General features: G+C 63.0%; 1 protein-coding gene across 1 annotated transcript; it reads right to left on the minus strand.

Moving 5' to 3' along the window:
• Positions 1-2,068: 2,068 nt before the first annotated feature.
• On the minus strand, positions 2,069-14,416 carry TBX2 (T-box transcription factor 2). Its single transcript, XM_033183753.1, has 7 exons — positions 10,807-14,416; positions 9,438-9,705; positions 8,185-8,331; positions 6,974-7,050; positions 6,703-6,866; positions 5,653-6,287; positions 2,069-3,450 (listed from the first exon to the last, which is right to left on the minus strand). Exons 1-7 carry the CDS (start codon positions 11,199-11,201, stop codon positions 2,998-3,000), a joined length of 2,139 nt encoding a protein of 712 aa, XP_033039644.1. The 5' UTR covers positions 11,202-14,416; the 3' UTR covers positions 2,069-2,997.
• Positions 14,417-16,247: the final 1,831 nt, after the last annotated feature.

Below are 16,247 nucleotides of genomic sequence, written 5' to 3' on the forward strand. Positions count from 1 at the left end.
TCTTAGATCTCACACGCCCTACACTCGAGGGCCCGCGGCGACAGGCTACACCGCCGGCAGGTATCGCCATCGCCCCAGCACAGGCCCTCCTGCCACGCACGTGCCGGTGGCTCTGTCGTCCAAGGACCCCGAGCCAGGCCCGGAAGGGTTAAGGAGGCCTTGTGGCACCGGAGCCGCGGGTACGCGGGGCGCTTGGGCTAATTGGCGACCCTGGGGACAATGAGGGCTGGGAAGCCAGGGAGGAGGGTGGCTTAATTGGGCATGGGAGTGGCCTAGCCTTTGTCTAGGCCCAGCCGCCGGCCGCGGGTTCCCGCAGTCGAACTCTGGCTACCAGCTGGGGCCCCGCGGAGCGCCGGGTGGGCGACTCGGAGGGGACCTGTGAGGCGGGAGGTGGCGGCTGGAGTGGAGTGGGGGATCTCGAGGCCCTGGAGTCCCACCCCACTCGGGTTGCTGCAGCAACGACGCGGCCCAAAAACGGCCGCGACGGCAGCCCCGCCCCGCGCAGGTGCCCGCCCCCGCGCCCCTCCCGCGACCCTAGGTCGGTGCTGCCCCCTGGTGTCCGCAGCCCTGTACGCAGGCCGCCGCGGGCCCGCAGCTGACTCGTCTCCCTCCTAGTGTCCTGCTGAAAGTGAGAAGCCGCGGGAGGCAAACGCGCCTCTGCTCTAGGAGTATGAGAGGCGTTTCAGCCCAAAGCGACCTCCAGCAAACGCGCTGCCCACGAGCTTCTATTTAGGCTGGAAAACGGGCTTCTCTGTCCCCATCGGGTTCCCACAGGTCTGAGGTCTTAGCCGGAACCCACCCTCTGGGGTTTGGACACGTTCTACTGCAACCTCCCACTCGTGCATTGACTGAGTTCCCTCCCCACTCCAGCCGCATTCGGCGTGGCCTGGGGGCAGCCCCCTCCTGAAGAGGTGGGCCTGGTTCTCTCTCTCGTTCCTTGCAAATGTATCGGCCCACGAAGGCGTCTAGGTGTCTGGGGGCCCAATTGTTCATTCCATCTTCATCATCGCCCTCCCGCCATCTCAACGTCCGTGGTGTTTTGGAAGCCAGCACCCTCCCCAAGCCCCACCCTGTGCAGTGTCCAAGGTGAGCAGCCCCTTGGGGCAGGGCATTCGGGGGCCCCAAGGCTTAAAGAGAACTGGGAAGGAGGTGGGGTGCTCGGTGACCGACCAGACCCAGGGCTGAAGGGGTGCCCGCCCAGTTCCCACCCCTTCCCCACCCCCACTGCTAGGAGTCGGGGCTGGAGACACCTGCTAGCTGGGCGAGGAGGATGCGGCTCTGGGGAGCTCACTGGCGCGGGGCGGGAGGCAGATGTCCTTGTAGGAGTGGGTCTCGGGGAAGGACCAGCCTAATGGAGACTGACACAGCGGGACCCCGGAGAGACCCCAGCCAAGCCCGTTATTATACAGGGGAAAGTGAGGCAGGAATGGGAATAGCCCACTGACCCCACTCCCCACTTTCCCAAGAGGGATTTAGATAGATGAGTTCAAGTAAGAACTTTAGTCCAGATTTTGCCACTCTAGCCAACAGCCCTGACGCGGAGGAAATGTTTGTCTTTGAGGTTCAGGAGGCAGAGAGAGGGGAAAGAATTCTAGGCTCAGCGATATTTGGCGGGGCGGTAGGGGTGGGACACAGCCAAAACCCCTCCTCGGAAGGGAGAGGGCGGACAAGGAGCACCCATCCTCCCAGCCCATCCACCCAGAAGCATTGAAAGGAGATGCGTTTCCAGTGTGGTTTCCCGGAGAGGGAGTCGGAAGTCAGGAGTCCAGGCCGCTCGGCTGCTCACCTCCCGGCCCGGGTGGGTGCCCAGGCCAGTGGCGCGGAGCGGCGGGAGCGGCCGGCAGGGGGAGCCCGGCCCGGGCCTGGGACGCAGCGCGCGTCCCGCGCCGGCGCCGCCCGGCCTCGCGGCTCAGCCAGCGCCCCAGACGCCCTGCCGCTCTGCCGCCCCCGGGGTGCAGCTGTCGTCGGACGAGGGGCGCGCAGCCTTTTGTCCCCGCCTTTCGTCCCTCCTTTCGCGCGTACAGCGCCCCAGCCCCGCGCGGCCCACAGAGCGCACAGCGCCGTTCACTTCGCTTTGTAGCGTTTTATTGTTTTCTCGCGTTTTTGTCGTTTCGTTCTCGCTCCGGAGCGAAAAGTGAAAACCTGAGGTGGAGCCCGCGGGCAGGGCAAGTCAAACCCGGGCGGAGGGGCCGAGGGGCCGGCGGGGTGGTGGCTCCTCTGGGGCTCGGGGCCTTCTCCCGCAGCCGAGGCCCCCTAAGCCCTGTACAATCTAGATACTCATGTAAAATGAAAAAAACTTTAAATGTATGAGTTAATCTCTAAATATATGTACACAGCAATGTACACCTTTGAATAAATTAATACCAATTTGCATATTCTGGGAACCTTAAAGCTTATTTACACAAATTACCATTTATTTCATAAATATCTTTTTTTTCCCCCCGGGACTCAAGGCAGAAGTGCCACTCCCTCCGCTGACCCAGGGCTGGGAGGGGTGCCTGTCTCTTAGGGAAGAGGTGGGGAAACTAACAGGTTCCCTCCCAGCTCAGGTCTACACTGACGTCAGTCGTAACTGGCTCCAGCATCCCTCAACCCAGTTTTCTCACGCGGTCCAGGCCCAAGGCCCAGGGCTCTGGGACCCCCTCGGATGCTCCCACCCCTGGCCCCTGCACCTTCTGGCTTCTGCCGGGACCGCTGGGCCTCTCCCACCGCGCTGGAAGGCCAGAGTCACCCTCGGATGCCACCTTGACATTGGAGCGGATCTGGACCTAGCCCAGCAGCTCCCAAGTGACTATGTTTCCGGCAGCCTGATTCCTTGTTGAGGCCCAGGGAAGTGTCCCAGGCCCCGACTTGCCAGACGAGGCTCTATTCCGGCTGCTGCAGCCCACTTTTCTCCTTTATTTAAATAAATACCCATTCTGTGCTGTACACGTCCCAAGCAGCAGGGGCAGGCAGCCCGGGTGGCCTGCGTGGCAGGGGAGCAGCTTGGGCAGCCCCTCACTTGGGCGACTCCCGGCCTGGGGAGAGGGCTCGCTGGCTCTCCAGCCCACTCACCAGTCTCTGGATGCTCTGCAGTTCATTGGCCGCCTCCTTGGCTGAGCCACTGGGCGACAGGGCACCGCGGGACGGGGCCCCTACTTTGCGGAGAGCCAGCTCGGGCAGGGGGCTGGGCTCCCGGCTGTTTCCGCCAGCAGCCTTGGAGCCCTCGGAGGCTAGCCCGGTGGTGAGGAGGCTAGTGCTAGGCGGGATGGTGACCGGGATCTGATAGGGGCTGAAACGCAGTCGGGGCCGGGCACTGCCCAGGAAGGGGCTCCGAGATAGGGAGCCGGCAGCTGCGGCGGCGGCAGCTGCAGCACTGGTGGCGGGCAAAGCAGAGGCGGCTGCGGCTGCTGCTGCCATGTAGGTATAAGGGTAGGGGAAGAGGCCTCCGAAAGTGGGCATTGGGATTCCCTGGAAGAAACAGAACAAGACAAGGGTTAGACATTTTGCCTGACGTGTTTCTGAAGGTGGGCTGGGTGCTGGGGTGGTGCTATCCCCTGGACACCTTGCCCTGCTGTTTTAGGGATGTAAAACAACAACGCACATAATTATAACCACAGGCAGCACAGGTGAGCATGAGCCAGTGTGCCTGTGGCCAAACCCACTTAGAAGGGCGAGATTGCTTCAGGCTACCATGCAAAGGCCTGCCATCAAGTTCTGTGCTGGGCATTACAGCAGGGATAATGGAAAGGACATTCCAGGTGACTGCACTAGCATGGGTGAAGGCCTTGAGGGAGAAAACGGGGCAGGCATAGGGCCCGGTGGCAAACGGGCAGCTTTGGGTGTCTTGGAGGTTCTGCTCATTGAGAACAGTATCCTCACCACCCTCCTATATGCAGGTCTGAAGGGCTGAGGGCACACACCCTGGGGAAGGCACTTTGCAAAGTCCCCTTCTGCCTGCTCACCTGCTCAGGGTTCTCCTGCCTGGGCCAGGAGAAGGGCACAGGTGCCAAGTAGTTCATAAACTGGCCTGAAAGTTCTACAGGGAACGCCTGGCAGCACCTCACTGGCAGCTGAGGAAGGAATGCAGTCTTTGCCTGTGAAGGGCACAGGAGCCAGGAACTCCTGGACAAGCACCTTCCTGAGTTCATGAGGTCTGGCTGGTGCACGGCCTGACCTTTGAGATAATGGCTTACTCCCCAGAGCCAGTGGGTATGGGGAGGAGGGCAGGGGGCTGATGACTGCGCTGGGCTCCCAGGGAGCCTCAGGCCTGGCTCAAGTAGGGAGAAGAAAAGGGACAGCTTCATCAGGCCTGAGAAAACACCCTCCTGGGCATTTCAAACCTGGCATCTCAGGTTGGGAGAAAGGAGGGAGGCTTCACATGTCTTGGGATTTGGCTCTACCTGATGTCTAGAATGGGCTGCACTGGCCTGGGAATGTAACCACCAGTAGCCTTAAAAACGGATGCCTCCCAGGTGCTGGTATTCTCACCCGGGTCATGCACCTGTTGGCCAGGCTGTGTCTAGAAGCCCTGACTTCCTCACGACCTCTGTGATGCTGGTGGCCATTACCAGTTTGTCTGGGGAGGAGGCATTCACATACACAAATAATCAGGGGTGCAGATTAAACCTCTGGCCCCTGAACTCCTTTCTCCAGAGGCTCCCCCGCCAGCCCAGAGCCCCAGATGAGTGATGGTGATACCTCAAACACTCCACACACCCTAACACTGAGCTATGTGTAAAACTCATTTCAGAATCGCCTGCCCCACCCCCACCCCCACCCAACTTTTAAAATATTTGCTTCTGAACCAAAGGAGCTTTCTCAGACCTGAATTGCTATTTTCCTTCCCTTGAGATAAGATCTCAGGGGTTCAATTTGCCAGAAACCTCAGAGGGAAGAAAATGAATGAAGAGATTCCAAATCTTTCCACAGGGAATATTCCACCCAAGCAACCAAAGAGGCCACTGTCCCCATCGGATCTCCTTACTGTGCCCCCAGCCACACTTTCATCAACACTCCCCTGGGAGCTGGGAATTTCAATGGGGCCTGAGGAGCTGAGTTCTCATCCCTGACATGTGGCTAGGGGTGCTGGGAACTCAAGGTAGGGGAAAGACCAGCCTTGTCCTTCACCAGGACAGAGGACTTCATTGAGGGTCTAGGAGGGGCCAGAGACCTCTGGGAGGGCTAGCGGTCAACTGTTCAGAAAATAATGCAAATGTTCCTCCTCCCTTTGTCTGGCCACCCTAGCCTTTCAGGATGGACAGGGAACCAAGGGTCTTTGTTCCCAAGAAAAATGTCCTGAGGCCAGGAGAGAAGACTTCACAAAAGCCAGGGGCGGCCCTGGTCTGTGAGGGTCAGAAGAGTCTGGATGGGCACCGCACTCCTCGCTGGGGCTATAGGGAAGGAAGCAGACCCAGAGAGGGTCAGGGACTTGCCAAAGGTCACACGGGAGTCAGAAGCGGCGCCCTGGCCAGCCACTGGACCTACAACACAGTCCTCGTCTCTCAGAACCCAGGTGTCCTAAAGGGCGTCCCGGGGCCTCCCCTGGATGAAGTTCTTGCCTGCCAGAGGCTCTCAGGGACCCTGGCACCCCTCGGGCCCTCCGCTGGCCTCCGCCTCCAGCTCCCTGGGCCTTCTCCCTTGCTGGCGCTGCCGTGGGGTCACAGGCCTTACCTGAGATGCCAGCATGTGCTGGGAGAGGTGGAACGGGAAGGGCGCGGCGGTGCTTGCTGCGCTGGCCGCGGGACCCAGCCCGCCTGCGTCCAGCCCCGTGGCGGTCCCAGGCCCGCCGCCTCCGCCGTTGCCGCCGCCTGCCACGGAGGCCAGCAGGTGACCCATGCCCATGGCGGAGAAGGCGCCAGGGCCCATGGTGAACTGTCCAGGGTGCAGGAAGAGAGGCTGGCCGGCTCCCAGTGGCCCAAAGAACTGCTGCCCGTGCAAGTGGCTGGAAAAGGCCAGGCCGGGCAGGTGTCCGGCGCCCAGGGGGGACGCACTGTCTGTCTGCACCACCAGTGGCGCCAGGCCCGGCTCCTTGCCCTCAGCCGCCTCCTTGCGCCCCTCGTCCTTCCTCCGAGCTTCGGCGCGCTCCTTCTCCAGGCTCCGTAGGCCGAACGGACCGTCCCCGCCGCTCTCGGCCGATTCCTTGCCCCTCTCGGGACTGCGCCGCTCCCGGGCGCGCTCCGGTTCGGTCAAGCGAGTGGGGCTGGCACTGTCTGGAGCTGGGCTGCGGCCTAGCGGCGCCCCCGCACGCTCCTCGCTCAACCGCTCAGGCTCCGGGTCGCTGTCAGCGGCGCACGACTTCTCCTCAGCTGCGGGGAGAGGGCGCGCGGGTTACAGGGGCCCAGGCGGAGGCTGACGAGCAGGATCAGGGACATTCGGAAAGGGCTGCTCTCGGGGAGGCCGAGTCGGAGGAACTGCTGCAGTCGGGCAAGGGGCGGCTGCAGGTCACCTAATCCAAGACCCCAGATTTACAGTGGAAGGAACCAAGCCCTGGAGAGGACCCTACAGCCATAGAATTACACGGCGCCCAAGGGGGCAGGCTCGGAGTCCGGCCGGATCTTCTGGCTACCGGCAACCGCCCTCGTAGGGGAGTCCCGAGACGGAAACCCCATCCCAGACACTCGCTGACGCTTCCTTCCTGGCCTTTCAGATTAGCGGGTGGCTCAGCAAAAGGTCAGCCCAGCGACCTGAGGACCACCCCCCCTGCCCCGGTCCGACCCTCACCTCGGGCCCGGTGCAGGCGCAAGGGACTGGGCGCTGCGCCCGGAGAGGTGGGTGGTTCCCGCGCTGGGGGAGGGTCGCATGACGAGGCGTCCGACTCCGCGCCATCGCGCTCGGGTTTGCAGTGCTCCTCGTACAAGCGCAGAGACGGCAGCGTCAGCTGCTTCCTGGGGATGAGCGGAGGGAGCGGGTCAGCGAGGAGCCCATCCCTCCATCCCTCCTGCTCGCTGCTCCTGCAGGCACCCGCCACAGGGCTGCTGTCCTCGCCCCTCACCTTTTCTCCCGCCGGCCGTTCCCGGTGTCCCGGAAGCCCTTGGCAAACGGGTTGTTGTCGATCTTCAGCTGCGTGATCTGCGGGGACCGAGGGGGCGGCGCTAAGTCAGGCAGTGGCTCTTGCAGCCTGGTCGGGGGCACCCCGAGGTCAGCGACTGCTGGCCGCAGAGGGAAGACCCGGGGAGCGTCCACTTGGTACCCACCCGCCTGGGATGGGTCGCCCCGAGCTGAGGCCGGTGGGAGGGCCTCGCGGAAAGCGACGGGGTCTGTCCTCCAAAAACTTCGTTCGAGGAATTATCCCTAGACAGGCCCACACAGGTCTAAAGCTCTGCCGCGGTGTCGGAACCGGCCCAAGCATGCACACCCGCCCGCGGGCTTGCGCAAGTTAAACGACTCCGCACCCGAGCAGGCGCGCACAGAGACTGCAGCTCACACGCAAGGCTGCAGGTACACACAAAGCCAAGTCACACTCACGGGCCCGCGCACACGCAAGTATGCACAGACAGAACAAGCGCCCACAGAACCAAACGAATTCACACGCCTCCACAGGTATCCAACACGCCCCAAACGGAGCACGCACAGCCCGGCGTACACCTTGGTTCACAAAGCCACAGGCCTAGAGGGGTGATGTTCTGCCCCACTAGAACAAGGGTGGAGAAGCCGCAAGCAGAAAATTGGAAGGAAATTCTCTAAGCGCCTCCCAAGGGGTCTGGGGCCTGGACTGAGCTAGAGCAGTAGCCAGGGGTGCTTTGGGGGGGGCTATGTCACCTGTCCCACCCTCTGGTTCCCCCGAGAGAGTGAAAACTGGGCCCTGGGTTCCGAGCATCGGTAGAGCTTGGGCAGATTGCTTTGGGCGCCCTCTCTTCATTTACATTCTCATTCTTGAGCCAAGAAATAAACGAATAGAATGTAAAAATGTCAGCGCGGGCCCGGAGTCTCAGCTAATTGCTAAGTAAACATCTCCACCCGAACGAGGGCCCAGCTGTTCGCTCGCCCCAGGGGAGCCTGTGTGTGCGCGCGGTGGGCTTGAGAGGGCGCCTTGAGGACTTCCGTGGGTGCTGTGTGTATGGATGCCAGACTCGGTGCTCAGGGGCGGGCCGCAAGAGCGCGGATCCCGTGCAGGGGGCTTCGGGGGCGATGAACAGACGGTTGGGCCTGCATGTGTTGAGGGGCGTCAGTGCAAGGGCTGAGCCCACCGCCCGCCGCGCGCACCTTGTCATTCTGGTAGGCAGTGACTGCGATGAAGTCGGTCTCCGGGAACACGTAGGTACGGAAGGTGCTGTACGGCAGCTTCAGAATGTCGTTGGCTCGCACTATGTGGAAGCGCGGCTGGTACTTGTGCATGGAGTTCAGGATGGTCTGCGGGGAGGGCGGGGGTCAGCCGGCAGTCGCTGGCCCGGGCCCGAGTTTTCCATTCTTTGGGTACCTGACCTCTCCCTCTCCATTTCTCTTTCTCTCTCTCTCTCTCTTTCTCTCTCTCTCTCGGTTCTTCCCCTTCCCCATTTTCTCCTGTCTGCTCTTTTCTCACCCTTGTTTCTTTTTCTTCTACTTTTCCTCTCACTTTTCTTTTTTACAGCTTCTCTTTCTCTTGCCATTAAAAATTGTTCCCGGTGGGAAACAGAAATGAGACATAGCAAAAACAAAACAAAAACTACAACAAACAAAAACCAAAACCGACCAAACAACAATCCCCCCCCCGCAAAAAAAAAATAAAAATAAAAAATAAAAAGAACCAAAACCCTACAATTCCACTCTTAATACTCTTTTGCTTTCTGGCACTGCTAAGCTCCTAACCCCACAGAGATGAGAGTCCAACCTTCCGGCGCTCACCAATTGCCCTGCCTCAAGAATGGGCAGTTCTTTTTGCCCTATGAAATACCCCCCCCCACCCCCGTTCGCTGGGGCCTTGCTCAGGCATAAATGGAGAGAACCCCCAAACCCTCTCCTCCTAGTTGGGCATCTGCCTGTGGGAGGAGGGAAAGGTCTTAGGGAGGCTGGGGGGTGGGTAGGGAGGGTAGTTTAACTTTTAAATCCCCTAGTCTTGGGGGAGGGCCAGGGACGCGGGTCTTAGCGGAAGGGTGATGGACAAGTTGAGGTCTTGGGCACTTCTTCCAAGAAGGGCACCTACAGGCCAAGAGCAGGGTGACCTCCGTGGCCCAGCACTGCAGACCCAGTCCTGGCAGCACCTGCCTCCCTCTTGACCTTAGGAGGGGCCCTCCACGGCCTGACAAACTGAGATTGTGAGCTGCCAGCCACCGACCCCCACAATTTCCCAGGCTTGCAGAGGAGAGCCCTGGGGCCCAGGCCAAGCCCATGTAGGCCACAGGGCAGTGAGCCGGGCAGGGGCACTCTGGGGGTTTGCCCATCGCTTCCCCCTGGGAGATCCTGCCGCCCTGCTCTCCTGCTCAACTGCAGTGCTGGGTCAACAATCTCCTGCCCCGTCCCCACCCTGCCCCTACACTCACGAAGCCGTGCTTGTCAGAGATGTTGTTGGTCAGTTTCAGCTTGTGGAAGGCCACAGGCTTGGCCATCCACTGCTCCCCCGTGGCTGGGCTGTCTGGGTGGATGTACATGCGTTTGGGCATCTCAGGGTCGGCCTTGCCTGCCACCATCCAGCGCGAGTTGTGGAACTTATAGCGGCAATCGTCAGCGGCCACAATGTCCATCAGCAGGATGTACTTGGCCTTCTTGTCCAGGCCACTGACTCGTACCTTGAAGGGGGGGAACATCCGCCTGGGAGGGAGGGAAGGGAGGAGATCCCATTGGAACCAGCTGTTCTAGGTCCGAGGTTCCCTCTCCTCCTTTATTTATTCCTCCTCGCTGCGCACACCGCTGCCGCCTGGCTGTTTCCCCTTTGGTCGGCTGCTCTGCCCTCTCATCACTGCCCGGAAGACCCCACCTGTGGCTGTTGCTCCCAGGAGATCCCATTTCTGCCTGTCAGATCCTCTCTTAAACGGCCTCCCTTAGGCCCTGTGCTCAGATCTGGGGACCCTCTTTCTCCCTGATGTGAGACGAAAGTCGACGCCCAGGAGAGAAGTCTAGGCCCTCTAGAAATATTCTCCCTTCTCCTGAATCTCCCCGAAATTCGTTCAGGGGAAATACCCACTTGGGACGGAAGCTCCCAGAAATAAACTTGGAGGGTGTTTGTATTGGGAACTGGGTTACAGAGCCTGATCAGACATTCTAGCCGTGCCGTTCGGGGGAAGAGGGTGAACCCGAGGCCTGGATTCTCGGTGGCTGAGTCGAAGGGTGGAGGGGCTAGGGCTGTGGCTTTCTTCTGGCTTTAAGGCCTGCGGCGGCGTATGCGTCCAGGGCTCGGATCTCCGCGGTGGAGAAAGGGCTCCCAGCCCGGTGAGGCGGAGGGCTCGGCTGACCCGGGACTCACTGCCGGGAACCGAGCGACCGGTCTGGGGCTAGCGGGACGCAGGTCCCACTAGGGGCTTCGGGATCGGAACAGAGTCTGGGAGAGGTTGAATTTCCCCCGAGCTCGGAGACTGACCCGACACAGAAGAGCGAGAGCGCGGGGCGGAGGAGACCGCCAGGGCCAAGCCGCGGGGCCTCCTCCGCGATGGGACTCAGAACTGTTGCGGCTATTCTTCAGCAGTATGTTTTCGTTTTATTTCATTCGGAGGATTTCAGTGTTTTCGTTTAAAAAACATCGCTCCGGTGCCAAACGAGAAAAGTCAACTTGGTTGTCCGTGAGAGCGAAGCGTGACGCTAGGGCGAGCCTGGAGCCGGAAGCCAGCAGTCCCCGGCTCTGCTCTGATCCGTGAGGTCCCATGCCCCAGCCCGCCCGCCCGCCCGCGCGCCCTCCAGCCGGCCGGGCAGCCCTACCTCCCGGACTTGGTGATGACCATCTCCGTGCCTAGTTTGTGGAACTGGTCCCACAGCTCTTTGGCCTCCAGCGTCACCTTGGGGTCGTCCTCCACCTCGTCCTCGGGCTCCAGGCTCTTGAGCGAGCGCAGATGCGCGGCGGGCGGGTGCGGGCCCAGTGCCGAGACGTGCAGCCCCGCCTCGGCCGCTGCCGCCGCCGCCGCCGCCGCGGCCGCCGCTCCCGCCAGGCCGGGGTCGGGCAGCGGCTTGGCCAGCGCGCCGGGCGGCAGCGCGAGTGCCGGGAAGAAGGAGGGCTGCGCCGCCGCCAGAAAGGCGGACATGGGGAAGTCGGCGGGCCGTGGCGCGTGGAACGGGTGGTAAGCCATGGCGCTGGCCGCCAGCGCCGGCTCTCTCATCGGGACATCCGGCCCAGGCGCCCGGGGGCCGGGGCCGGGGGCGCGCGGCTCGGACCCCCGGCCCGGGCGGCGGCGCGCGCTGAGGACGGACGACCCGGGTGGCGGGCGCGGCAGCTGCTCCTCCGGGCTCCCCGTCCGGCGCACCGCAAGGGGCACGGGGCTCTGTGCGCGGGGGCGGCGGGGGCTCTGCGCGGGGCCGGGCTGGGCTGGGCTGGCCCTCTCCGGCGCCGGGAACCACGCGCGACTGGTTAGATCTTGTCGTGATCTCTGGAAAACTGTGACTATCTCACATGTCCTGCCCAGCTCGGATCCCCTGCGCTAACGAGCCAGGCCCCCCTTGATTGCTGATTTTACGCTTTTTGGACCAATTGTGGGTCTCCGGGGGCGGGGTTTTGACAGCTCAGGCCAAGCTCCGGCCGGGAGGGGGGGCCTGGGAGAAGGTGTCGGAAGCCTCAGCAGTAAGAAAACATGTCAACAGAATAAAATATTAACCAATGACGGGCCGCCGGGCCCCGAGACCCCTCCTCCTGCCCCGGCCCCCACCGCCCGCCCGCGCCCGCGGCTGCCTGCGCGGGGCTGGAGAGCGCGGAGGGCCGACCTGACCCGCCGAAAGGGCCTGAGGCGAGGGGCGCCCGGGTCCCGGGGCCTTGGGGAAGGACCCGCAGCCGCACGCCGGCCCCAAGTGCAAAGCATTGACACGGCCCCGTGAGGAGAGGGGGCGCCCTCCTTCTCCCGCGCCTGGAGGCCCGGCTGCTCTGGCCCGAGCCCCAGCCTGGCCTCCGACCCAGCTCCCGGTCGCGGCGCCGCCTGGGGGTCCCTGCACTCTGGAAAGAGACTGCAGGCGCTGGAAAGCGAGGCCGGTGGGCGGGCGAGTCGGGAGGCTCGGGCTGCCGAGGTCCGGGAGCGGATCCCAGGTGGCGGGAGCTGGTGAGTGGAGCCATGGCCGAGCCCTGCTGGGGCCGACGCGGGCGGGAGCTGGACGCGGCCTTGCGCTGGGGAAACGCGGGGACCCCCTACCCACGCCCGCCTTCACCGGAAGACTCGGAAGGAACCTGGAGTTCTCCGCAGACCCGGGCCCCGCCCTGAGCTTTCCGGCGGCCGGGAGGAGCGGGTCCTAGGGCTAGGAAGGTGAGCGCACCTTTCGCTGAGCACAGGGCAGCACTGCGCGGGCGAACCCCGGATTCTCCACCCGCGACCCAACGAATTTTCGCCCTATCCGGTACCGGAGACGAAAGTCTCCTTCATCCAGAATACCGGTATCTTCTCTTCGTTCTGCCAACCACTTTTTTAGAGTTTGTTCTTATCTCTCGGAAGTGCACGTCTCCTAAATTAAGGAGTGCTGAGTAACGCGTGCAGGAGTTGGGGTGTCGGCGAGCACCTGTAATTGAAGCCCCCTCTTCCGTGATCAGTCTTCGTCTTGTTTTCCGGCAGCCCCAGTATTTCCCCCCCATGAAGTGATGGTATGTGTATGTGTCTGTTTCGGGCCCCGTGTGGTGCCCTCTGTATGCAGCGAGAGCTGTAACTCAAGGTGTGCACTGGAAGAGTGAAGCGACCACGCACCTGCTTCCAATCGGGCTCAGGCGCGAACACTCAGGCTGATTCCTGAAGGTCGTGTTCCGAAGGAAAAGACAGAGCATGCACTAGCCACGGGTGACATTCCCACCCGTACAACCGCGTGGTGGGCGCGTACATCCCACATCCCACATTGCCCCATGCAGGCGCCCGCCCGCTGCGCACACCGGTCGCAGGGCACCTCGTTGTTGAACGTTGTTAAAGGTCGGATCTCTCCTGGCAGTGCGGATTCGGGACCGACGGAAGCAGTTTGGCCTCTGCAACCGTTTTCCATACTTTTCGGTACCGATCCCAGGGGCCTCACGACTCCTCATCACCGCACGTGAGCGCCGCCCCCACAGGGTTTTCTCCACGACCTCGTTTTTGGCTGGGTCGCTCCTCTCTTAGTATCTCCTCTCTGGCCAGAACGAATCTTTGACTCCGTGCTGCGCAGTCTACGCAGTCGGGGCAGGAACCATTGCGGTTTTCCATAGGCAAATACCTGCCGGCTCCACCTTAGGCGAGATGTGGCCCCTCGGGGAGGGACCCGTTGTGGGCACGTTTGCGCAGCTGGTGAGGTGACCAGATAATAACCAGGGCAGCTTTCCTTAACCGGGAGCCCAGGTACCGGCCTACGAATCCGTGAATACATTTGCAAAGTCGTTTGTGTGTGTGTAGACACATACTTTTGTCCTTGTAAGAGTATGTGTACATCTAAATGTGTGCGCTTTAGACATTAGTACATTTCATTAGTCCATCCATAGCTGGTCCAGGGGTCCGAGGCCTGAAGAGTTTGAAACACTCAGGCCTGGGTTATTTGACCGAGAAACGTGGCGGCGACAGTGCAGCGCTGCATCTGGGGACGGCGACCCCACCTACAGTGGCACCGACCTTCCCTCTGGCTTTCCGGGGCTCTGACCGGGCCAGGATCCCACCGCTCGCCCCGCCCCGCGGTCCCGCAATCACTCTGAGGTCCGGCTGCAGCCGCTCTGAAGAGTCTGTAGCGACCCCCAGCCAAACTCTCCAGCTAGGAATGCCCGAGGCTCATCGAAAACTGGCGCTGGGGAGGCCTGGGCGGCCCTGGAGCGGAGCCGTGCGGCTCCCGCTGGGCCCCTCCCCCGCCTAGGCTGGCCCCCTCCCCCTTCCCAGGAACCCGCGTCCCTGGCGGAGTCCCCGGAGTCGAGTGTGCGTGTTTCTTTAAGAGGCCCCGGGGGGCGCCTCACGGGCCGCCCGGGGCTGGAGGGGGAGGGCGCGGGCGGGGGCGGCTGGCGCCAGGCGGCCGAGGCTCCACAACAAAGCTCCGGCCCCTGTCACTTCGCATCGGCCGGGTCCCGCAGACGGGCGGGGGACGCGCGCTTGGCCGCCCCTCCCTCTCGCAGGCGGTCTCCGGCCGGGGCGTCGGGCGGGCTCCGGCCGGTGGCGCGCGGTCAGTGCGCCCAGCGCTTCCCGCAACAGCGAAAGGGGGCGGGGGCGGGGACTGCCTGGGCCGGGTGGGGCCGCGGTCGGGAGCCTGGCGTGGCTGCCCTTAAGTCCTCCGGCCCCGTCACCTCTCTCAGGGTTAAGGGAGACTGCTGGGGCCTTCCCCGGGTTGAGCCTCCGAGGTGGCAGGGGGTCCCCGTCGCTTCCTCCTCTGTGTGCAGGGCCGGGGTTGCGTGAGCCCGCGGGCAGTGGGCAGCAGGAAGCTCGGGCTGTGCGCCCGCGTGGCAGAGCCGGCGACGGACGTGCGTCCGAGTGTCGGGGCGCGGGCTGCAGACTGGGAGCCCTCGGTGGCAGACGAATGTGCCCAGGCTAAGCTCAGGGGACGTGTGTGGCCCCGTGCTATGGGCCCGCTGTGAGGGTGCCGCCGGGCGCGTCGGTCCCTGCCTGGACGTGGGAAGTGTGGGGGTGAAGGACACTCCCTGGACAGAGTCGCTTCCCATCATGGCTTCCCCGCCGGACCGCACCTCCCGGAGCCCTGGCGCCAGCCAGCTCCGTTTAGCGGCCGGGCCGGGATCCCCCGCGGTCCCAGGTCTGGCTGGGGTGGGGGCCGCGGCCTCGGTGACCCCAGACCGCAGCGGCCCGTCCCGTCCCGTCCACTTAAACAAATTGCCGCTGACAGGCGCGCAGTCTCTCTGGAGCCGCAGCCCGCCCGTCGCCTCCCTCCCGTCCCAATTATCCCGTGCAGGGTCGGGCCAACTGGCTGGGATGGGGCGGGGGACGCGGGGAGAGCAAGCGGCTCGACTCCCTCATGGTCGCGGGGTGGCCCTGGGAAGCGCCTCTGCAGCCACGGCCTGTGTGGCCCCGTCCCTGGTCTTCCCCGGCGCATGCGATGGCAAGGCCCAGCCTGGCAGCTGTGGGCCCGGGAAGGGCGTCGTTCTGCACCTGAGGGCGAGATTACGCGGCTGAGAACCAAGGCCGCATCCCCGATGGACTTCGGGTAACTTTCCCAGAGTTCTGCGGAATCCCATAACCCGGGGAGCTGCAGACGACTCACTGGCCCGGGGCCGCGGTTCCGCGGGTGGCGGCTGTACGCTTGGGACACCTGGTCCGCAGAAGTGAGGTGCGCGTCTGTGAACCTTCGTGCGCTGGATGTGCATGGAGGCGAGATCATGGTTATGGGTGTCTGGGATCACGGGAGCGTGAACGGGGCGATCGACTGAGTGGCTTGAGAGACGGAGTAGAGCGCAGGAAGGACCCCCTAGGACAGGCCCACCTGCGACAGAGGGGCGGGGCTTGCCGGCGCGCTCACAGGCTCTGGGTTTCGCGTTCGGAAACGCTTTCGCAGGGAGCGGGTCGGGATTTCCTGGAGCAGCGTGGTTACAGCGTGCCACAATCTGGGCTCTAGTTGTGCCGCCTCCGCCCTCCCCATCCCTGCTAAGGGGCACCCGGCCTGGCTGTCAACTTCCCCTGGAACCATGGGTTTGCCTTGTGGATCCGCAGCTTCCCCTCTGCCTGCTCCCGCTCTGTCGCGCCCCCGGGAAGGGCATGCCGCTCTCTCCCCTCTACTCCCTCCTTTACATATGAGGACCCTGAACTCCAGAGGTGCAGTCATGTACCCAAGGCCACGTACCTGCCGGTGGCAGAGCTGGGATGGGACCCTGGGACCTTAAAGAGAGCAAGTCCAAACCCACTCCTAAGAAGCTGGTGCTGCTGAGCTGCCTACCCCTGCCCCTAACAGCAAGGTGATCCTGAGATGCCAGGGCTGCCACCCTCCCCTGGGCTCTTGCTCTGAATTCGAGACATACAGGATGCACTGTCCCTTTGCCTCTAGAGCCTCCAGTTCTAGGTCTGCAGTGTGGGGGCTGCCTTCCAACTAGACAGGGGCAAGGGAGCAGCTGCAAATTCAGTCTCTCAGCCCGGGCAGGAAGCCTGATGGAGTCCGGATGGGGATCAGCAGGGTCAGCGTCCTGGATGGGATCGGGGCACAGGACAGGGAGGTCAGGTCGGATTTGGGTCCCTCTAAGGGAACTGGCCAGGGTGTTAAGCAGCCAGGTGCAGACAGGGATCAGCTCACTA

Source organism: Trachypithecus francoisi, unplaced genomic scaffold (genome assembly GCF_009764315.1).
Source record: "Trachypithecus francoisi isolate TF-2019V2 unplaced genomic scaffold, Tfra_2.0 Lachesis_group20, whole genome shotgun sequence".
NCBI classification, from domain to species: Eukaryota; Metazoa; Chordata; class Mammalia; order Primates; family Cercopithecidae; genus Trachypithecus; species Trachypithecus francoisi.